Below are 24,520 nucleotides of genomic sequence, written 5' to 3' on the forward strand. Positions count from 1 at the left end.
TGTTTTTGTTTTATGGCGCGGGGATTTAAACAGTGCAGACAATTTTGTTGCTAATCTCAATATAAATCAGGAAAATCTGAAATTCACCAAATCTATTAGCAATTGTGAGGCAGAGTTTCTGGACGTCAAATATTTGTGCATAATGGGTACTTGGCAACTAAACTACATAGAAAAAGCACTGCTGGCAATAGTATCCTCCACGCCAGCAGTGCACATCCACAACATGTAGTAGATAATATTCCTCTAGGCGAACTACTCAGGATCAAAAGAATATGCAGCACTGAAAAAGATCTTGAAGAATGCATCAGTGAAGCCCTAGATAGATTCAGACAAAGGGGTTATCGAGAATCTGTCCTAAAATTGGCTGTGCAGAAAGCCAAAAGCAGAACTCGCGATTCCTTACTTGACCAAACTCATAATAACGAGTCAGTCGAAGCCTCTGATAATAATACCGATGCACCAAGACTTATAACTACTTTTAGTAGACAAACCAGACAAATTAGATCTATTGTAACACAAAGATGGTCGGTTTTACAAACAGATTTGGTGTTAAAACCAAGATTGCCTAGCGGTCCTACTGTGACCTTTCGGAAGGGCCCTTCCCTTAGGACACATATCTGTCACGATTTCCCAGAACTTAGGAAAAAAGAGGAGTGGATGAAATCCCGATTTGGGTTCAAACGTTGCACCTCCTGTAGGGCTTGCAAATTTGGTAAAACAACCACCCAATACTACACACCTTTCAGTCCTGACCCAGTTAACATCAAGGGTCAGTTTACTTGCAAGACTGAATTCGCTATTTATGTCCTGACATGCACATGTGGGCTCAGATATGTCGGCAGCACACAAAAGCCTGTGCATGTCAGGATTCTACAGCACCTCCGAGCCATCGTGAACAATGATTCATCATATCCGGTGGCCAGGCACTTTAAAACTAATCATAAAAATGATCTACAATGCCTGAACTATTTCGTCATCGCCTCGGTGGACAAGCCTGTGAGGGGTGGCGATAGAGAGAGGATGCTTAGAAGACTTGAGTCTCAATTTATTTTGGAACTAGATAGCAGATTCCCAAATGGGCTGAATAATACGGATGATTTGCATGTTTTCTTATAGATATTGTTCTTTATTACTGCAGGTTAGATAGAGTGTCAGTCGTCTAGCACCTCCATGTTGATTTTTTTTAAGAATTTCGTTTACTTACCACTTTCCTTTTTCCCTTCACTTATGGCTTCATGGTTGTTACCATACCAGCTACCCCCTATTCAATTATTATTTGGGTAGCACTTTATCTTGCTTTTAAAAGAATTTTCGGGCATAGACATTAAGTACTTTATGCAAATCTCTGTTTCCTTACCCACAATTGCCCTCAGATAACTTAACATTGGTCTCTTTCCATATGTAGTCCGCTATTCCTATTTGGCTTTTGACTATTGTCCTTACTTGCATTTTAGGCATTTATTATGTTGTTGCTATTTTATTGGATTATCAATGAACCTTTCCAATTTGTTTTGCTGTAGTGTAGTCAAATGTTTACAATATTGCGTAATTTGCACCAGCATGCATTCGACACCTTATTTGACTATGTATATATAGTCGTGTAATTTGCACTTTTGCATTAGCACTTTATGAGGATATATAACCTCAAACCCAATTTTGTTTATTTTTATTTTTTGGGTCCAGTTCTTAAACATTTTCTACAATATGACAAGAATCTGTATATACTATATCAGCACTTTACTGTTAAAATGTATTTATATTTATATTTATATTTACGTATGAATCTTGTTATTTGTTTGAATATGGTAACCCATATATATTTTATAGACTTGCGCAAAATGCACTTTATTGCTTATTTGCACATGGATAAGGTCTCATCTATCATACTACATTGGATTTATGTGAACTTTAATATAGCACAACGGAAATTGACTATTTTAGCACTATATGCAGTTATTTAGCCTGATTTGAAATGTTCGGTGTCCAATTTATTTTATATTATTTTTGGTCACATATTGCATCTTGTAAAGATTACTGTATGGACTTTGGAAATGTGGATTTTAACCCCAAAGAAATGTGTGGATTTTAACCACTTTATATTGTTTGAAACAGACCACGGCAGGAGTAATGTTTTGGAAAACAGACTACAAAGCACTATAATTGTAGTATGTCCTTTATCTCTATGATCACATGGTGTAATGCAAGAGAAAGAGAAAAAAATGTAACTTGAAAAAAACTGTGGAGCACCAGGTATTTAACTGTGGTAGTCTTACTTACTGACTGTCTGTGAGCAAGGGCGGATGCCCGAAACGTGTCAGATTTTGTTAGGCTCAGCTTTTAAATAAACTTCTGTGCCTTCAATTACGCTGGATTCGTGTGGTTTTCCTTGGTCGTACAATACGGAGCTTTGGGAGGCTGCAGCTGTTGCATGCATATATATATATATATATATATATATATATATATATATATATATATATATATATATATATATATATATATATATATATATATATATATATATATATATATATATATATTCTAGCATCAGGCATGGAAGTGCATACATATAATTATTTTACCAAATATGGCGCTCTTTGTGTCACAACATATGCCCACAGCTGACGGATAATCAGCCTAAACTCAATGCCCTGTTTATTCTTCTACTTTCTGGTATAATGTGGAGTGTTATCTGCCGGAGACCTGTGAAAGATTGGCTGGGGATAATGTGAGTTTTTATTTTCAAGTGATGTTGGGTGGTGTTGTAGAAGGGTGGGTGAACTATTCTGGAGCTTGTGAAGGGTGGGAGCTGAACATTGAGCTGAACATTGAGCCTTGGAGGGAAGCTGTGAGGGTGGCAAATGAGTGATCTGTCTGGATATTACACAGAGTGCCTGAGTGTCAGCGGAGTTGTTAGCAAGCTAAGAGGTTGATCTGGGAGTAACCAAAACTTGGAGCGAGACCTATTGAAGGCTGGGAGAAGACCTTTGAGGGTAAACGTTGGTTAGTGCAGCATAAAAGGCAGTGATATAATGAGTTGTTGAATATGTAGGCCCCTTGGCAGTTCTTCCAAGTTATCAGAGGACATAGCGGACCCATAAATTACTGTAGACTCTGGTGGTGGGTCCATAGCTTTCAAAATACCAAGGCCTCTATAATTCCTCCCCTGCCTCTGGTTGCTGAGAATTTCAGTAAGAGCCCTTCCTACATTCAGGTAACAAGGACCTTGGATTTTTGCAGCTCAAGTTCCCAAGGAGGTGTGCACCAGGCCAGTATGCAGATGAGACAAAGGCAGGAAGGACTGTAGTAGGGAATATTGAATCCAAAATGTTGACAGGTCAGAAAATATCAAGATCATAATGTCAAGGGACAAAATATTGAATAGGTAATTGCACAGGGGAGGTAAGGATTTACTATTCTCAACTCCACAGCTACATACCTTGAAGATATGTATATCACCAAAGTATGCATAGCTTGGGTGTGGTATTGCTAAATCAGTGCTCTGAAGGGAGTGAAAGAATAAAAGGATTTGAGTAGATGTTTTACAGCCTCTGTATTTCATGTTTACTCTACTTTGAGGTCTAAATTTCTGATTACCAGCTAGAGTATACAGGCACCTCAGTTAGGGACACAGTCGATATCATTTGGGAAGGGACACATGCAGGTCCGTAAACACATACTTCATTCTGTGTGATGACCAACCGTTTTCCCCCCCAAGGCTAATATTTGATCCCTCTTCTCTTTTATACCGCTTGTGATTAGCTCAATATTGCACCATCTAAGCGAGGGACCAGGTTAACATTTGATCCCTCTCCTCTTTGACACTGCTGGGCTGAAGCATTACACTGCACCATCCATGCGAGGGTCTAAGGCTAATGTTTGATCCTTTTCTATACTCCTTGCTTTGAGTGCAACACGTCTAAGCGAGGGGCCATTTTTCCAGTAGTTACCCCTTCTCTTTTATACTGCTTGTTTTGAGCGCAATACCGCACCTTCTGAGCAAGTGAACACAAGCCATTTGTTTGATCCCTCTCTCCACCTCTACACTGCTTGTTTTGATCCGAATACTGCAGCATCCAGGCGAGGGACCACTTTCCCAGTAGTTGCCCCGGTTTTCTATAAAATGTGTCTGTAATCTATTTGAAAACCCCGCAACTAGTAACAAAGTACTTGGTGCATTAGTAGCACTTGGACTCGAACCCTCAATTTCCAGGGTTACGAACACCAAAACGCTTGCTATGTCAGAGTCCTCCTGACATCATCATCCCACATGGGACCGCCGAGCGAACCACGCTGGTTTCCGTGTATTTTGAACCACCCCAAGGTTGCCTGTCACTTTAAGACGCGGGGCGTGCCTTTGAGCCACCGACGTCACACACCCACGAGGGACGGCCGAACCAATCAGGGGCGTCTAGCATTTAAACCGGTCTGTTTACCTTCCCCGCACTCCCGGAAGACAGCTGCTGACTGCATAGGTACACCGAGGGAAGCCGCGGTCGTTAAAGTAAGTTGACCCTACCCTGCTACCAAGGCTAGCATTCGTGACTCTAACTAATCCGTACTATTTCCTAACGGTCTCTTATCTTTGGTATTTCTCTCAGAAAAACGCCGCGTGAAGATATCCCACGCTGTCGTCTCCGTAGGGGCTTAATCATGTCCCTTAGGAAGTGAGTCTTTTCAATAACTTCCAGAAGACCTACTGTTGCTTGTTACTTCTCCCGCTTTGAGAGGGAGCTTTCCTCTCTGTGTGTGGCTTTTTTGTTTCTCCAAAATCCTAGGATATACTTGCAAAACATCTTTCTTAACACTGAGTGTTGTGTGTTCACTCTATCGCTCTTTAAGTAGAAAGCGAGTTGCATATTGCTCGTTCGAATTGAGAGTCGAGCAATTACCTGATACCGACCTCATGACAGGGACGGTGTGTGTGGCTAATTTAGATGCACCCAACTAGGGAATCTAAGGTAGCACCCCACTTCTGGTGTCACATAAATCATGCATGATACCTATACCTCCTCAATTTTGAAACAAATGTTGATCAAAATTTCCCATTGAAGAAAGTAACCTCTCTTCTTCATGTTTATGTGTGTGGTCTTGTTTGTCCCTTCTCCCTTACAGGTCTTTTTATACATCCCCACCAACTGTGTAGTGGGTAATTGACGGAAATTTTCCGAACATTTTCACTGTATATATATTTTTCACATTTTGAGCCTCCCGGGAGGGTACGCCTTAGCGCGCGCACACCACCGGAGGACTTTACTGTAGGTCCTGAAGAAAGCTGAGCAAAACGCAACCAAACAGCTGAAACATGTCGACCAACCTCTGTCTTGGATTAGGATTCCGGTTCCTTAATTAAGAACCTGGGGAGTCCGCTCACTTTGTTTTTAACCAATGCAGGCTGGCCATTAATAAAACATTTTTTGAAGGCACACCCTTTGCATTTTTTAACATTGAACACATTTGCACAATCACATTCAGTCACTTCCTAATTTGGGCACTGTTGCACTCATCACATCCTGCTCCGCTGTAGCCAGGCGTCGTAGCACGCTGGGGAGACATTCGGTCACCCCAGCGGGGACCCAATGATGAAGCATGTCACCAACTAGTGGTGAGTGAGGGTCCTTCAAACAAGTGAAGTTCTTTTCCCTCCACCTATTATAGGGTGACCACCAAGCGCCCTGACTTTCTTCTATTGAAGATAGTCCATTGGGCTCATACAGGGACTTAGAGATTGCCCCGCTGCGTGTATGCACGTGTGTGAGCATTGATCACGCGTGCAGCACACGGCGGAGTTAAATTTTTTTAACTGCCACCAGTTTTATTATCTTTTGTATCACAGTCACTCCTTTGTTGTTTAGATACTCTACTTTGGAGTCAGGTTTGCTCAGTTTGCCCGGTGTCAGCATTCAAATATACTCCTGAGAATTGAGGTGTTCCTGTCTCTCCTCTACTTCTCTGACTGCCTCTCCACCCCTTGTTTATCACTTCATTCACAGCAGGCTCCCTGCATATCTCGTGTGATCAGTTTCCATATTTCCCACCTCTGCACAACCTGGTGCAAAACTGAAAGGATCCTTAGCCCGAGTAGATTGCGGGACCCCACTTTTACTTCCTGACACTAGCATAGTCTGTGGGAGATCCAGTGAAAAGCATCCAGTCAGAAACAGTCTATAAGTGACAAACTCAACAAAATGTCATGTGTATTTCAAACCATTCACATATGTGGCCTAATATCATCATTTATTCACAGGCTCCAGTCTAGTGCATTATGCAAGCATCTCCCCTTGAATTCACACATTAAACATAGTCATCTGCAGCCACCCAAATACTACAGGGGAAATGAGACACCAAGTAGTCTAAAACAGGATCTTACAGTTTGGTCAAGTGAAGAAACCACGCTTGAAATGTAGGTATCTGGATACTAAAGGTTTCTACTTGACCACTAGATCACATCTACTCCTTGTCACACGCACCTCAAGTTCCTTTACGGAGTAAAATCAAAAGGATGGAGACATTGCATGTTGTGTATGTGTCTGTCTGACTGTGTGTACCTGTGTGTGGTAAAATGGGGTTGCTAGGTGGGTGAATATTATTCCAGTGGGAACAGTTTTCTTCAGAACACTGTCTTACATAATGTCTATAAAAGCTCATTTCAAATATTTCTTATTTGTTTTTGGCAGGTCAATATATCTGTCGTTTTCATGTTAATGGAATCTGACGTTCTATGAATTATATTTTTAACAGGCTACCTTTCTGTTCACCAATACATGCCTGGCAAATGTGCTTTACAATGCATCATTTGACCCTGAAAAACAGAGAACAGTATTAAACACTGTGTATTACTTACTATTTAACATGTTGATGGCACATAGTGAAATCACAGGCAGTGGTAGATATGTTATGACTTTTACTCAAAAGATTCTGCACCTTACAAATTCTTGGGGGGGAACCGCCCAAGCACCCATTGCCGTTGTCTGGCTGAATCGCAGAGCCCACTCACTGGGCACAGTATGAAGTCTGGTTTGCCAAAATGTGCCTGCGCTGCTTTCGGATGCCATTCCGGCCCTGTTGACATGCAAGTTTTGGAAGGCTGCCAGGACTACACAGGGAGAGGAGGGCTGGGCCTTCAGAGTGAGTGTTTGTTCTGAGCCAAGTACAGATTTACAAATGTGACTTTCTGCCTTGCACCTTTCTGCATCACTTCATGCCAGTGTGCAGCTATATGGTCACCCAAACATGACTGAACCCCATGCATGACAACCCTGTCTTCCCACACTGGCGACACAGTTAACACCCTTTGCTCCAACCATGAGCAAATAACGGGATAACCTCTTACCAAAAAATCCATGAAATACTATAGGGGGTAAAAACATGGGCAGGAAGCAGAAATCTGTATTTTCGTACGCATCGTTCGTGAACACAGAACTCTTCAGCCCGAGTATAAAAGGCCACGGCCAATGCCCATACAATCTATGACAAAGGTGCCATTGTACAGAGGTGCACTATGGGCCCGGTTTAAGGTTCGGCGGACAAGGTACTCTGTCGAACTGCCACACATCATGTGAACAGCGACGAATAGCAGGGTGATTGAAGGATGCTAGATTTAATCTCATACATTGAATGCTGCTCAGGCTGCAGCCCAGACCATTGCTTTGTGCCCACTATGCTTCTCCAAACAGTCACCAGCTGTATGCAAACCAGTGTTGGTCCACCACTAAGGGTAAGAGTCCAGCCTGAACTGGCATGCCAGGTCACCTCCAGTGGGGACCACAAGCGACCCCAGACTGGGTTTGCCTACTTTTCGAGGTATAGGTTTAGTCCTTTGGCACAGTAGGTGACAATCGATGGACTGGGATGCAGCCCGAGCAATTACCAGTGGCTGAGATGAGTTCAAGCAGTCTTCCCATGATCTTGCTGTTTGTTGCATTAAACACCCTCAGTGGCATAAGTATGCCCATCCATGGGTCCTTCGTTCACTGTGCCATAGTACTCAGGTTATACCACACTGAAAAGGCCTAAGAATGTGGACTGCCTTTGTTCCTGTTTGAGGCGACTTTGCCTCATAGTTTGATCTAGATTGCTCTTATTGGTGCAGGACAAAGACTGATCTGCATTTAGCTGGTGTCTGTCTAGGGTGTTATAGTGGGTGGAAAAAGATGTGGCCCTGAGTGATTGCCATACATCCCTTCCATCACCTTGTAATTTGTTGCAGTGAACTCCCTAAGTGTTAAGAATATGCTCCGATCCCATGCTCACTTTGGGGCAGATTTACAAGAAACTGATGCATCTTTATAGATGCGTCAGTTTCCCTGCGCCTGGGTCAAAAACCCTTGTGCCACCATAGATGCGCCGTATTACGGCACACTATGGCGCAAGAATTGACAGATGTGTCAGAAATTCTGATGCATCTGTTAGTAGAAAAATCACGCATTGCCGGAGTCGTGTCACAAGCATGACCCAACTCCAAGCAATGCGTGTTGTGACCTATATCCAATACACTGCGTGACTCCTTGCGCCTGCTTCAAGCAAGCGTAAGGTTTTGACGCAGTGGTGTCCTAAAAGTCACGCAGTCACTTTTACGAGGCTTTCCTGCATGGGATTGCCTACGCTGCATACATTATACCTGACGCAAGTATGTCACGCAGGGCTTTACAACATGACGCATCTCCCTAGACGCAATGACAGCGTAAAAGTGACGCCTGGGGCTTGTAAATCTGCCCCTTTGAGGGTAAGGAAAATTGACTTGTGGGACGGGATGCATTATCCACAAGGGTTTGCTTCGAATTATCCCCACTGAGGCACTTCCTAGACTCTCTACCATGCTATTGTTGCTATAGGACTCAAATTACACCTCCCTGACAAGTCCTAAGTAGGCCCAAACTTGTCTGGGGTTGCTTGTGTTCCCATCTGAAGGGGATCAGGCCTGGCATATGTGTGTGAACTGTTCCCATTAAAGGAGGACCTGATTTGCATATTGCTGGTATCTGTCTAGATTGGCATAGTGGGTACAAACAATGAACTGAGATGCAACCTGAGCAATCACTAGCGGCTGACAGTAATTCAAGGATTCCTTCCATCACTACTTCATACGCCGCAAAACTCTACATGGAGGTATAGGGTATATTCCCAGTCTTTTCGTATCGTACATGGTTGGATGTGTCAATGAAATCTCTCTATGGCCAATGGAAGTCTGACAGGGTTTATTGACAAAAGAAAAATTAAGTTCTATGAATCCCAAAGTAAAGTGGACAGAATTTCCTCCTACTCTGGCTAATGAAGCAAGATCCTCGTGCAACTGTAGGACACAACTTTATACACGAGTACTTCTTTGTTTCTTGCAGGACCATGTATTTAAGTCTTTAAAAAAACACAAGCAGGTGTTTAGCCTGAGCTCAAGAGAATGGGTAAACCTTCAAATAGTGACAGCTTGTGTAAACATGTTCTACTGAGCAAGCTGGTCACTGTTTTCACACTTTGTGAGCTAAGAAGGGGGAATGGCTCAACTTCAGAGATGGGCAGTTTCTGTGGGCAGTGTTAACATAACTATGAAAATGTAACTCAAGCAATTGGCATATTACAGAGGAGAGCCCTATGAATATCAGACACTGCCCCTAATGTCAGCGTGCCCATCAACTTTCAGTACTCAAACACCTGCGGGAGTATGATCCTCAACATCATTCAAGTCCGAAGGACTTCCATACAGAGAATGAAGAACTTGTAGGTAACAGAAAGAGTCCGTTTTTAGTAAGTGCTGTTTGCTTGTGGCAATGAAATTGTTCATAATGGCACCGCCAAATATGTCCACCTGCTTTGAAATATGGATTAACTCCAGTGTCCTGTTCTTTCGATTTTGCAACTTCCCCATGCTTGTTTTCTACTCACTGGGAATCTTATCTTTCCATTCCATTCAATTATGTCGGGTCTGGGGGCTTTGCGGAGTAATGCATCCACTGTAGGGGTCTGTGTTTGACCTCATGGTCACACATTCAAAACCTGGCGGGTCTACTCAGCCTTTCATCCTTCTGAGATCGATAAAATGAGTATTGTTGGGTGATAATAAACATCTGGTATTCAGCACCAAGATACCCTTCTTGGTGCACGTGGGCTTTACAAATACAAATGTTAACACACCATGCAGGCAATTTGTTTGCTTTTCCGGAGCCCAGACCCCTGTGGATATTGCATGTGGCAGAGATTCTTTTCCAGTCCTCTGTAGAGGAAATGTATGCATGATTTGCTTCCTAATCTGTCACTTTGAACCGGGCTCATCCCTCATGTGAAACTATATAATAGCATCCATGCAAATAGGATAGCGAGACCCCCCTCAGACATGGGACGGTCCCTTTTTGGGTAGCTGTTTGCGCCATATAAGTTCAAAAAATAAATAAATAAATATACGTATGGCCTGGGGTCCCCAGAAAAGTTTCCAAATGTAGAATCAGCCTGCCACAAACAACCTCAGGAATTATTTTTATTATTTTATTTGTTAGTCTTGTAAAGCGCACTGTCACCTTGCAGGCATCCTGGCGCTGATAACTCCATAAGGGCAGAAGAGTGTCAGAGCAAGTCGGTCAGACTGCGTTACTTGGGAAACAACCAAGTTTTAACCTTTCTCCTAAAGGGAAGAAGCTCCTTAATGTGCCTGATCTCGTACGGGAGCAGATTCCATAACTTGGCCGCTGCCACCTCAAAGGATCTGCCCCCTGATCTAACCTTCCTAAACCGAGGCACTTTCACCAGTCTAGCCGATGAAGAGCGAAGCAATCTGATCGGAGCAGAGGGTATTCAATATGATGTTCATATAATTCAAGCAGGTGTCTGAGAATCCAATTTTCGAAAGCCCGTAGCTTCTGTTCTCCTCGTTTTCAAACTCGAAAACGAGGAAAACAGAAGCTACGGGTTACCATGCCACTTCAGACAATATCTACCATATAAGAAGTTTTCTGAAAATTGGATTCTCAGACACCTGCTTGAATTATATGAACATCATAGTGAATACCCTGTGCATTACTTTGTGAAGCCCTGGAGAAGTCTCTTTTAGAGACGAAACGCGCCGGCTATGATCTTCCATTCCTATGAAAATAGGATATAAAGAAAACTTTTTTAAGAAACTTACATCGGTGATCGGCACATCTTTTTGTGTGTTCACTGGTTCTTGAATGATCAACATTGTATTTATATAACTTACTGAATAGTGCTGAACCCTTTTGTGCTCAATGTTGTGATAGGACTCGTTCCTAGTTAAGGGGCATAGAGGTGAGTGCTCCTTGGTTCTTTGCACTATAGGATACCAAAAGACACTTTTCATTTGTCAGCGGCGGTCTCAATAGCATCTACCCTCATTTTGTTTGCATTTACCTCACTGTCGCTATATACAGAAGAGTGACCCAAAATATGTGCACTAACCCAAAGCCCACCATCTCATTCAAAGCTATCAAAAAAAGCACCACTCAGTGGAGTGAAACACCTTTCCCTCAACGAGAAGAAACCATATCTCCAGGTGCCATCAAGGGACTTCACCTTGTCCAGACAATCATAGCACTGGTGTAGATCTAGAGATGCGGATTAGGCATGTGGGCATAAAGTGAGATTGATCAGGCTGGATCCTCTTAGCATTCAAACCAATCATGGATTGATAAACCTAAATCGTGAAATATAGCTTTTCTGTGAAATATATCTTTCTTACTCACATTTGATCAGTGGATTTGGTCACATTTAATCCAGAACCTTTCAGATATGGGAACCGATGTTAAATCATCTCGCAGTTCCTCAACGGCAAGTACTGACCAAATTGTAAGAACATTGGGACGTGAATTGATAAAGAAGTACTTTTAGGTGCTGTTTTGCTTCCATCTGTGCAATGCAGCCTGCTCATTGGTCAGCCAGGTGAACATCAGTAGAAACACCATTGTGTGTGCGTCAGGCAGAAAACATCTTTTTCTGTCAGCATAAGAAGATACTGGAGGTAGAGGGTCCCTTACCGTCTGTATCAGGTCTAAGCAGGGGGCACTGACAATTAGCTCTAGAGGACTCCTAGGTAGACTGGCTGCATTGAAGGGTTTGGGGCTCGCGCCGCTGCACACCTTATGTTCACAGTGTGGAGGGCTGTCAGAGTGACACCCAGCTTAGGCAATCCCAGGACAAACAGCCAATAGACCAGTTTATATACAGAATACCTACATTTAAGATATGGTAAATAAAGGTCCACTTCTGGTTATTATTTACTTCACTTGTATATTGCATTTTTCTGATTCCCTAAAGTTTGAAATCTTCATCTCGTACCGGGTGTTGAAATTAATTTCTCATCTCACTGAGTAGAATGTGCTAGAAATGTGCTACCCCCTGCTGCTCCGGCCGCTCACCCACGCATGCCAATATGTTGAGGTTTAGCCTTCTTTCCCATCTCAAGAGGTAAACCTTGCCTACTGCTTACTGAAGAACATACTGCTTGCCTGTTTGCCCACATATTAGTGTTAAATATGCAAAAAGAACTGCAAATCCCTCTTTATCTGAGGATTGTAACATTTCAAATCCTGCCCTGGACGTTTTTCCTCTTTAGTCAAATGGAAAACAAATGCGCCTTTCTGGCTAAAATTAATCTAGCAAAGTATTATAAAACATGGTACTTTGTGGCAGTAGTGTTTTTAATTGTTGTATTGCTTTGCAGCTGTGAGCAATCCCCAACAAGCTGCAATCGATTGAATGATGAACTGGCAAAGAAGACACAGGAGCCACACAGAGTTGGACAGGAACAGGAAATTCAGCAGAAAGATCAAATTAAGGTAAGTGCAGGGTCAATGTTTATGTTCTGTGTGATAGAGTAGTTGCTATGTTGTCCTTGTGATTTATAGAGTGCACTGCTGTCTCTAGTGTGGTCCTAAAGCTTGGTAACCGCACCCTCGCAATGACTACTTCATCTCCTATTAGTTACACCTACTCTTTTCCTTAGCCCAGTGGCACACCTCTACTGTACTCTCACAACGAATAGTCAGGGCCACTGGAAATATGCTGCAGGGGAGGGTCAAAATATGTGGCAGGGTTGATTAAATTATGTGGCAAGAAAAGGGTAATTATGCAGCCTTTGTGTGGTATATTTTGTGATAGTATTACTTTATTATTTTGTCATTTTTTAGCTTGTTAACACTCTCTGGGCATTAGTTGTCCCTGATTTGTACCAGTTTAACACCCAAATATAGCAAGAAGGTACAGAAAGGTGACCAGTCAATCTTTGCAGAGGGCCTTCCACTGCGCAGGAACACATGTTGTTGTGTTTTTACTAACGTTTGAAGCATTTGAGATAGGAACAAAAAAACTATCGTTCAAATCTGCAGATGATGGATTATGTGGCCACTGTGACGAACCTACAATTATCAGAAAATCGCAGCGACCGCATAATTGCATAATTCCAGTGGCCCTGCTCCTGGTTTGCACACATTAAAGAGACTTGTAGAGGCGCTCCTCCTGCTACAAGCCCAGTGGAGTGCAGTAGGGGTCAAGAAGTGCAGTATGATGGCAACCGGAGACGTGATATGGTTGTGCCGCCATTGTCTTGAAGCAGAGAAACATGCGAAATATGAATGTTGTTAGACCTGTCGGCCCTTTGGGTGGTCCCTCCTTTTATTTATTTATGTCCCCTTTTGCCTCCTAACTCTTTTCTTTTTTTTTTTATGTCCACTGGAATTTTTGGTGTTGTCCTGGGGGCTAGGTGCTGCTTTGTCCCTAGGATTTTCTGAGGCCTTGACGCTCTTTGTGAAAGAGCCTTTTTGACTGAATGCATGAACACACAAAATGGTGGCTTATAACTGCCATAAGTTTTACCTCAGGATCTAGGGCCTTAGGAAGCTATGGGGAAGTTCTAGAACCTTTTGGCTTGTTCTGGACACAGGGGACTGAGGATATAAAAGGCCAATACCTGGGCGGCCATTAAGTCACCTAAGAGCCAGTTGGAGTGCAGGCTGTGGCGCTAGGGGGTCAGGACACTCAGAGGGTTGATCTCCTTTTAAGGGTTGCCTCCTTACTGCTGACACCGTTCCCCCTGCCTGTAGACCTGGCCCGCTGTATTTGAGTTCCTGATATCCCTGATCACACGGTCTTTACGAGTCTAGAGGGGTTGACCCCTGGCACTGATGAGAACTTAAGATATTGTAAGGTGGAGTGAGCTGTGTGGGAAGCTCTGCCTCGCTGACCCGCGGAGTGAAGGTGTCCAAGAACTCTGAGGAGCTTCGCAAGGGTAGGGACAGGACTGTGAGATCTAGTCAACCTTTCCCCCCCCCCTCCAATCCAAATCCAGTCGTCATTGACCCCAGCTGTTCTCCTCACCTGTGCTTTCAAGCGCTGCCAAGAAAACGGCTTCCTCTCCCTTAGACATATCGGAGGGTGGTGAGGTCGCCGTAGTGAGAATTGCCTGGTCTGCAGCCTCGATTCCGGGGATAGAAGAGACTCCTTACCGGAGAAGAGTCAGGGGCGCCGGTGTTGGAGGTGCCCTGGGAGCCGCTGCCGTGTGGACTGAAAGCGGGTTAGGCGGCGTAGTGAAACTGAGGAGACCTGCTCTGCGCAGGCTCCTTGGAGGACTGACTGATCCGAAAGAGGGTGGGTTGGCCCCAGGAAGTTAACGGCGCACAAGTGGCTCTGGAGGAGGGCCCATCGGCCGTCTGAGAAGGGGGCGGCACCACACCAGAGTCGCTATTCCCCCGCGCCTGCCCAGTGGCGCGGCTTGCCGAGAGAAACCAGCGGAAGCATCCTGAAGAGAAGTTCAGTGGAAACCTGGAGCCAGCGCGTCCTTCCCTCGGGGCAGGCTCTGAAGTAGAGTAGCTGGCCTGTGAGGGAGGCGTCGCTGGAGATAAAGGGGACTGCCGGAGCAGTCCGGTCCCCTTCAACCTCTTGATACAGCTGAATCAGTCGGAGACACTCAAGTAAGCAGGGATCTGGGGGCTGGAACGGGACCTGGAGTCAAAGGTTGGAGGTCCTGGTGGTGAGACCCCCGTAGGAGCTCTCTTGAAACTGTTGTGCTGGCCAGAGAGCATGATGTGGCAAGACAATTAATCTGAGACTTGAACATTACCAGTTCTAAACCCATTTCTGGTCATTAAAGACAACCAGAGTGCCAGTGCATGGAGAGTCAACTTCAACCATTAAAAGTCTGATAAATGGTTAGTTTCAGCCTGGTTTCAACCTAACTAAAGGGGAGAAGGTGGGAAACCAACCCTGACACCTCTTGAACGAACATTTGATTCGATTTAACTAAACAGATTGTAAACAGAGGTCTTCAATCTGCTCTAATGCTTGATGTTGCTATTTTATTCAATGTAAAAGGTCGTACTTATGTATGGTGCCATATCTATTTAGCTAAGGAATGGCCTACAAGTTAAAGTGTACTCATTGTATCCCTTGATTGTAGGAAACAAGGTATTGTTGAATTAAAAAGGGGGGGCAGAGAATTGGTGGTGAAGGTATATATTGTAAGTAACTATAAATTGATTACCGGAGTAAGAAAGCTCTAAGAACTTTTATAAAAAGTGACCCGTATTTTTCCAAATTGGTGTAGTGTCATTTTTGAGTGGATGGGCACTGGGTTTCTGTGAGGGTGTGACGCAAGCATAACACAAGATTTGCCTTTGAGAATAGACCTTCCTACTCTGTGCCAGGCTACCCTATGTGGACTGGTAACCGCAGGTCCACATAATTGGTGATCAGTGGTGGGATTAGAGTTTGTGCTTGCGTCCACTTGACAGTGGCTTAGTGTGCACCACGTACCTACACCTGGAGTTTTCTCCAAGCGGACTCCCTAATTAAAATTTTGTTTTTCCAAATTCTTTCCTGGTGGTGGGTGGAGGAAGCCCTCACGTGTTACCCTTCCTTGAATTCTTCTAAGTGGCTATCCAAGACCCTGGTGGCAAAATGGAATGTGATCTGGAGGAGTTGGAGACCTATACTGCGGCCCAACTCAGGGATTTTTGCCAAAGAAAGGGGGTGTTTTACAAGCGAGGTGCGAAAAAGAGCGAACTTCAAACTAGCTTGAGGGCATGGGTGGAAGCTCACTTCCCACAGAGGGGAAAATTGAGGAGGAAGAGGCAGACCGGGACACTGTCATCGGGGTAGATGTATTGTACCAACCTGAGGAGGAGAACCTACTGACAGGTCCCAGAACACTCTCAAGGGAGGGTAGCAGTGTCTCTGTAAGGAGCTTGACCGAAGCCGAATTAGCTGACCATAGAGAGAAAAGGCAGTTGAAGTGGGAGCTAGCTAGGTTGGAGAAGGAGAGGTGAGGAAAAGAGGATGGCTCATGAATTGAGTCTGAAGGAGCTAGACCTCAAAGCCCTGCAAATAGGGACTCCCAGTACTCCTGTTGGTGGCAGCGAATTCAAAGACCTAACCAGGGAACCCAGACCCTATTTGCCCAAGGATGTAGTCGCCAGCTACAGCACAGGGGATGACATTGCAAAGTGGCTGGCTGCCTATGAGGTCTCCTTAAGAGCCCATGGGATATTGGAAAAACACCGGGGGGTGGCTTGTATAAATACATGCCTCCTGCAGGAAGGGATACACTTTTGGCCCTAGAGCAGGGAGAGCAGACCCACTACCCCACCATGAAAGTGGTGCTGATAAAAAAGTTTGGGTTGACTCCAGAAAAATACCGACAGAAGTTTAGGAGCAGCCACAAACTGGGCACACAGAATTGGGTGGGTTTCCTAGACTATGCAAAGAAGGCCCTGGAGGGGTGGGTACAAGGCAGCGAGATGGGGGACTACGAGGGGCTGTATGATCTTATCCTCAAGAAGCACCTACTCGAGAAATGTTTTCCCGAGCTGCGACAACACCTGGTGGACAGCAAGCTGAACAGCCCCAGGAAGCTTGCTGAGGAGGCGGACATCTGGGCTAGTACCCGGGTGTCCTCAAAGGGGACTGGAGGGGATTCCCAAAGGACCGGAAAGAACGCTCCCCAGAAGAAAGAGGGGGGAGATAAAAAGAGGGAGTTCTCAAGAGGCCCCCAAAACAGTTTCCAGGGAAAGGCAACAGGATTCATTTCCAAGGCTAACCCGCCAAGAAACCCTCATCCTGACCATAGTCAGCAGCCAAGGGTTGTCCGCTGCTATGAGTGTGGTGGGGTTGGGCACTATAAGGGAGATGCAAAGTGCCCAAAGAGACCACCCCCGCCCACTGGAGGAAAAGCCCCGGGAGTAGCTAGTGTAGTGCTCGGGGGGAGGAGTTGCCCTTAGATAAGGGGAGAGAGTGGGCGGGTGTCACATATGTGTCCCTGGGAGATCGGGAGATGGTTCCTAAGATCCAGGTGCCCTCAAATACTACCAAGTATGGGCAGTGGGTCACCATCAATGGCCAAAGAGGGGAAGCTCTGAGAGACACACGAGCCAGTATGACTATGGTAAGGAGTCATCTGGTGTCTCCAGAGCAGGTGATTCCACATGTACTCCACCCCGCCTCGATGGCTGACGGCAGAATGGGTCACTATCCGGTGGCCGAGGTTCCACTTGAGTGGGAAGGGGTTGCAGGTCTACTTCGAGTTGCCGTAAGCCCTGCCGTGTTTCATTGATTGTCTGTTGGGGAATGATATGGAGCACAATGCTTGGAAGGAGGTGGAATACCGGACTCATTCTGAGATGCTGGGTACACCTGACTGGGCCTGTGCCAGCACAAGGTTCGCGACTACCCGGAGGGGGAGTTCGCCAGGGCTGGAGCCTGGAACAAAGGCACAGCCCGCTGCCAGGAAGGGAACGAACCTGGGACAGGAGAAGCCTGCCTCGACATCCAAGCCTCGTGAGATGGATAGGCCACCTGAGATGGTAGATCTGAAGTCCACGGAGGGGGATGTTGTCTCACTGGAGAACCTACCAATCCCTGCCGAATGGCATGTGGAGGGGGGGGCCTACCAGGGAGGAGTTTTGTAAGGGCCAGAAGGAGTGCCCTACCCTTGAGGGACTGAGGCGACAGGCCGAAGCCCAGGCAGCAGGAAACGTTACTGGGAACTACCACATTTACTGGGAGGATGGACTCCTCTACAGTGAACCTAAGGCACCAGTGCACGGTTCGTCACGTACCTTGGTTGTCCCTCAACGTTACCGAGCCTTTCTTTTGGAACTGGCTCATGAGATACCTTTGGCAGGACACTTGGATCAGGACAAGACCTTTGCCCGGCTTGTCCCTCACTTTTATTGGCCTCAAATGAGGGTGGCGTCCGACACTTACTGTCGGACATGTGTGTCTTGCCAAGCCAGTGGGAAAACAGGGGTGAAGCTGAAAGCTCCCCTGGAACCACTTACTGTCGTTAGCACCCCCTTAGAAAGGGTGGGCATCGACATTGTGGGGCCATTGGATCCACCAACTTCAACTGGTCACAGGTTTATCCTGGTTCTGGTGGATCACGCCACAAGGTACCCAGAGGCAATTCCTCTGAGGGCCTGTACTGCACCTGCAGTGGCGAGGGCCCTGATGGGGATCTTTACCCGAGTGGGTTTCCCCAAGGAAGTTGTGTCCGACAGGGGGACCAACTTCATGTCAGCTTACATGCGGGCTATGTGGAAGGAGTGTGGGGTTACCTACCGGTTCACCACTCCTTACCACCCACAGACCAATGGTCTAGTGGAAAGGTTCAACAAGACCTTGAAAGGCATGATAAGAAGTCTGCCTGTGAGCCTGCGGAGGAAATGGGACGTCCTCCTACCCTGTCTGTTGTTTTCATACAGGGAAGTGCCACAGAAGGGAGTGGGCTTCAGCCCCTTCGAACTTCTGTATGGGCACCCTGTGCGTGGACCTCTCAGCCTGGTGAAAGACGGATGGGAAAAGACTCCCAGGAAGCTTCCCCAGGATGTGGTGAGCTACATGCTGGCCTTCCGGAGCCAAATGGCTAAGTTGTGGACGCAAGCTTCTGACAACTTGGAAGCCAGCCAAGCAGTGATGAAGGAGTGTTATGACCACAATGCTCACCCTGTGGAGTTGGAGCCTGGCCAGAAAGTGTGGGTGATGGAACCTGGAGAGCTGAGTGCCCTCCAGGATTGCTGGACAGGCCCCTTTGAGGTGATCGAGAAGAAGGGTAAGGCCACTTACTTTGTGGATCTTAAGACCCCCGGCAGCCCCTTCGGGTGCTCCATGCCAATCGCCTCAAACCCCACCATGAGAGGCCCGAGGTCATCTTGATGATGGTGACTGATGGAGCGGAGGAAGAGGAAAGTGATCCTCTCAGTGATTTATTTTCGTCTCAGGAAAAAGATGGGTTGGTGGAGGGAGTGGTTCTCTCCCCATCCCTCACTCCTGAACTGCGTAGTGACTGCCAACAGGTTTTGGAGCAGTACTCCTCGCTGTTCTCCCTTATCCCGGGAAGGACCCACCTGTGTACCCATGATGTGGACACAGGGGACAGCCCACCTGTGAAGTCTAAGACCTACCGGCTGTCGGATTAGGTGAAGGCCAGCATTCATAGCGAAGTCACTAAGATGGTGGAGCTAGGAGTAATTGAACCTTCGAGTAGCCCCTGGTCCAGTCCGGTGGTTTTGGTACCAAAGGCTGCCCCACCGGGCACTACTTCAGAACTAAGGTTCTGTGTAGATTACCGGGGACTGAATTCAGTAACCAAAACTGATGCACATCCGATCCCTAGGGTGGATGAACTCATTGACCGGCTGGGAGCTGCCCAATATTTGAGTACCTTTGACCTCACTTCAGGGTACTGGCAGATCTCCCTGACAGATGGAGCAAAGGAAAGGTCAGCCTTCTCCACGCCTGAGGGCCACTACCAGTTCTGTGTGATGCTCTTTGGGCTCAAGAACGCTCCTGCCACTTTTCAGCGGCTGTTGAACAAGGTCCTCTACGGGATGGAGGCCTTCTCTGCTGCTTATCTAAATGACATTGCCATCTTCAGCAGCAGCTGGGAGGACCACTTGTGTCACTTACAAGCTGTTCTCCAAGCCCTGAAACAGGCTGGCTTGACAATCAAGGCCAGTAAATGTCAGATCGAGCAGGGGTCGGTGGTGTACCTAGGCCACTTGGTGGGCAGGGGAACGGTGCAGCCCCTCCAGGCGAAGATTGAGGCTATCATGGCTTGGGAGCCCACCCAAGACCCAAACCGAGGTCCGAGCTTTCTTGGGCCTCACAGGATACTACCGTCGCTTTGTGAAGGGGTATGGCACCATTGTGGCACCCCTAACTGAACTCACATCCAAGAAGCAACCCCGACGGGTAGTCTGGACGGAGGCTTGTCAGCGAGCCTTTGACACCTTGAAGCAAGCAATGTCTGAGGCTCCGGTTCTAAGGGCCCCTGATTTTTCGAAGGAATTCATTGTCCAGACAGACGTATCAGAACATGGCATTGGGGCAGTGTTATTGCAACTCAATGAAGAGGGTCTGGATCAACCTGTAGTCTTTCTGTCCAGAAGACTGCTTCCCCGGGAACAGAGGTGGAGTGCAATTGAGCGGGAAGCCTTTTCTGTGGTATGGGCTCTGAAGCTGCGGCCATACCTATTTGGCTCGCACTTCCTGGTGCAGACCAACCACCGACCCCTTTGTTGGCTGATGCAAATGAAGGGAGAAAATCCCAAGTTGTTGAGATGGTCTATCTCCCTACCGGGAATGGACTTCCGGCTGGAACATCAGACTGGAGTGGACCATGCCAATGCAGATGGTCTCTCTAGGTATTTCCGCCTTAGTGATGAGAACTCCCAAGGGGTTGGGTAGCTCTCCCCACTTTCAGCTGGGGGGGACGTGTGTTAGACCTGTCGGCCCTTTGGGTGGTCCCTCCTTTTATTTATTTATTTTTGTCCCCTTTTGCCTCCTAACTCTTTTCATTTTTTTTTATGTCCACTGGAATTTTTGGTGTTGTCCTGGGGGCTAGGTGCTGCTTTGTCCCTAGGATTTTCTGAGGCCTTGACGCTCTTTGTGAAAGAGCCTTTTTGACTGAATGCATGAACACACAAAATGGTGGCTTATAACTGCCATAAGTTTTACCTCAGGATCTAGGGCCTTAGGAAGCTATGGGGAAGTTCTAGAACCTTCTGGCTTGTTCTGGACACAGGGGACTGAGGATATAAAAGGCCAATACCTGGGCGGCCATTAAGTCACCTAAGAGTCAGTTGGAGTGCAGGCTGTGGCGCTACGGGGTCAGGACACTCAGAGGGTTAATCTCCTTTTAAGGGCTGCCTCCTTATTGCTGACACCGTTCCCCCTGCCTGTAGACCTGGTCCGCTGTATTTGAGTTCCTGATATCCCTGATCACATGGTCTTTACGAGTCTAGAGGGGTTAACCCCTGGCACTGATGAGAACTTAAGATATTGTAAGGTGGAGTGAGCTGCGTGGGAAGCTCTGCCTCGCTGACCCGTGGAGTGAAGGTTTCCAAGAACTCTGAGGAGCTTCACAAGGGTAGAGACAGGACTGTGAGCTCTAGTCAACCTCCCCCCCGATCCAAATCCAGTCGTCATTGACCCCAGCTGTTCTCCTCACCTGTGCTTTCAAGCGCTGCCAAGAAAACGGCTTCCTCTCCCTTAGACATATCGGAGGGTGGTGAGGTCGCCGTAGTGAGGATTGCCTGGCCTGCAGCCTCGATTCTGGGGGATAGAAGAGACTCCTTACCGGAGAAGAGTCAGGGGCGCCGGTGTTGGAGGTGCCCTGGGAGCCGCTGCCGTGTGGACTGAAAGCGGGTTAGGCGGCGTAGTGAAACTGAGGAGACCTGCTCTGCGCAGGCTCCTTGGAGGACTGACTGATCCGAAAGAGGGTGGGTTGGCCCCAGGAAGTTAACGGTGCACAAGTGGCTCTGGAGGAGGGCCCATCGGCCGTCTGAGAAGGGGGCGGCACCACACCAGAGTTGCTATTCCCCCGCGCCTGCCCAGTGGCGCGGCTTGCCGAGAGAAACCAGCGGAAGCATCCTGAAGAGAAGTTCAGCGGAAACCTGGAGCCAGCGCGTCCTTCCCTCGGGGCAGGCTCTGAAGTAGAGTAGCTGGCCTGTGAGGGAGGCGTCGCTGGAGAGAAAGGGGACTGCCGGTGCAGTCCGGTCCCCTTCAACCGCTTGATACAGCTGAATCAGTCGGAGACACTCAAGTAAGCAGGGATCTGGGGGCTCGAACGGGACCTGGAGTCAAAGGTTGGAGGTCCTGGTGGTGAGACCCCCGTAGGAGCTCTCTTGAAACTGTTGTGCTGGCCAGAGAGCATGATGTGGCAAGACAATTAATCTGAGACTTGAACATTACCAGTTCTAGACCCATTTCTGGTCATTAAAGACAACCAGAGTGCCAGTGCATGGAGAGTCAACTTCAACCATTAAAAGTCTGATAAATGATTAGTTTCAGCCTGGTTTCAGCCTAACTAAAGGGGAGAAGGTGGGAAACCAACCCTGGCACCTCTTGAACGAACATTTGATTCGATTTAACTAAACAGATTGTAAACAGAGGTCTTCAATCCGCTCTAATGCTTGATGTTGCTATTTTATTCAATGTAAAAGGTCGTACTTATGTATGGTGCCATATCTATTTAGCTAAGGAATGGCCTACAAGTTAAAGTAAGAAGTGTACTCATTGTATCCCTTGATTGTAGGAAACAAGGTATTGTTGAATTAAAAAGAGGGGGCAGAGAATTGGTGGTGAAGGTATCTATTGTAAGTAACTATAAATTGATTACCGGAGTAAGAAAGCTCTAAGAACTTTTATAAAAGTGACCCGTATTTTTCCAAATTGGTGTAGTGTCATTTTTGAGTGGATGGGCCCTGGGTTTCTGTGAGGGTGTGACGCAAGCATAACACAAGATTTGCCTTTGAGAATAGACCTTCCTACTCTGTGCCAGGCTACCCTATGTGGACTGGTAACCCCAGGTCCAACAAATGAGATTAGAAATAATGTGGACTGGGTGTTGGACAGGGTTCAAAGTCTTAGACTTTCAATTATGGGTTACAATCTAGTAGAAATACGTGATTTACATCTTTATTTATTTATTTGTGGTTTTGCATGATGCACAGCTTTTTTAAATTAAAGGTTTGAGTTGCTTGAACTCAGTAATAAGGCACCAATACATACATACACAAGATCCTTCCAGATTCTGCATTATATTTGCATAAGGCAATGTGGCGAACAATGTGAGAGGAATGATATAACCATGGGAGGAGAGAAACTAGAACAGGAGCATGAAAAGTCAATTTGAGAAGGGTTACAACCAAGCAAAAACAGATGTGAGGAGCCAGACTAACTGGTGGGTAAAAAGAAGGAGATGTGTACGTTATTCAACTGGGTGTGTAGGATGCATAGAACAGTGTAGAAATAATTAGATAAAATGTGAAAATATGATATGCATCTAATCATTTCTCCTGCATTCTATAAAATGCTGTAATATTAGTGTCCCAAAATATTGTATTTTCAAAGGAAACGTGGGGACGGGATAGCTAGTGAATCATCGACGTGCACCAAAATGTTGCTGTGTACTCTCATAAATAGCTTCACCTTCTTTTCCTTCACCGTAAGTCTGCCTGCTGTGTTTATACAGTGGATTTCACAACATTCTTTTTTTTGAGAAGGTAAATATTTTATTAAATCTATTGTCAGTCCTCCCAACCAACCATTTTAAACCATGATATGCAAATACAGATAAATGTTTTAAAAAACAATCCATCGTGGTCCCTGCCTCTTCTGACCAATCAGCGGCTCTTTTCTTCTTCTATTTTATCCAAGTTCAGAAAGTTTATTATCTCAAGGAAGGCCCTCCTTTCATGAGAAAATCCTGCAGTAAGTCAAATATTGCAAAGTCACACAGCACTAACGCTTTGAGAGAGCAAAGCAAACATGTATGTGTGGAGTATGATACAAACCACACATTAAAATATATCTGTGTTGAGTGTCATTAACCTAACATCAAAAAATAAAAGTCAACAAACACTAATAAGCAGTGGCGGCTGGCGTGTACTGAGGACAGTGGCAAACAAATGTTTTAAATTAAAAAATACTTACCTTGTGTCTTGCAGCGCGCCCTCCGCCTCCCCCGGGTGTCTTCTCTCCTCATGGAAGCTCCCGATGCAGGAAACTGCACTACTCAATCCTGGCGGTGCTTTCACAGCATGAAAGCAGGGCCAGAATTGGATAGAGTGGCCTCTCCCTGCGCCTCTAAGAGCACTGGATGCATGTGCGTTCTCTACCCTAGCTGCCTAAGACAGCTAGGGTAGAGAACTTTAAAATGTGCAAGTCTGGCTGGCCATCTCAAGACCGCCGGCCAAAGAGAGATGCGCATTTTAAAGAGCATAGCTCTACAGCTGCCACCCCCACCCCGGCCTGACACTTAGTTCAGGACGGGCTGCTGAAAAATAAAACAGTAATAAATTAACTTTATTACCGTTTTATTTTTCAGCTATGGTGCTCGTGAGGCGACGCCCCTCTTCTCAAATGGAGGAGCTGCCCCTGCTGGTAAGTTATATTAAAGATGTTGCAACACAGCAGCAACATAAAGTTAGAAGAAGCAGGGTTGCAATGACAGTGTTCTCAGGGGTGGTGGATGATTGTAAAAGACTGAGGGTTTGATTACGAGATGGAACGCCTAGCCTGTGGT

General features: G+C 46.2%; 1 protein-coding gene across 1 annotated transcript in view; it reads left to right on the forward strand.

Annotated features, from left to right (window-relative positions):
• The window catches only part of DEUP1 (deuterosome assembly protein 1), a 444,549-nt gene that overhangs the window by 191,841 nt on the left and 228,188 nt on the right, over window positions 1-24,520 (forward strand). Inside the window, 1 exon segment of the mRNA XM_078658866.1 lies at window positions 12,665-12,779. Coding sequence (XP_078514992.1) covers window positions 12,665-12,779 — 115 coding nt within the window.

The sequence above is a fragment of the Lissotriton helveticus genome, chromosome 8 (genome assembly GCF_964261635.1).
Source record: "Lissotriton helveticus chromosome 8, aLisHel1.1, whole genome shotgun sequence".
Lineage (NCBI taxonomy): Eukaryota > Metazoa > Chordata > Amphibia > Caudata > Salamandridae > Lissotriton > Lissotriton helveticus.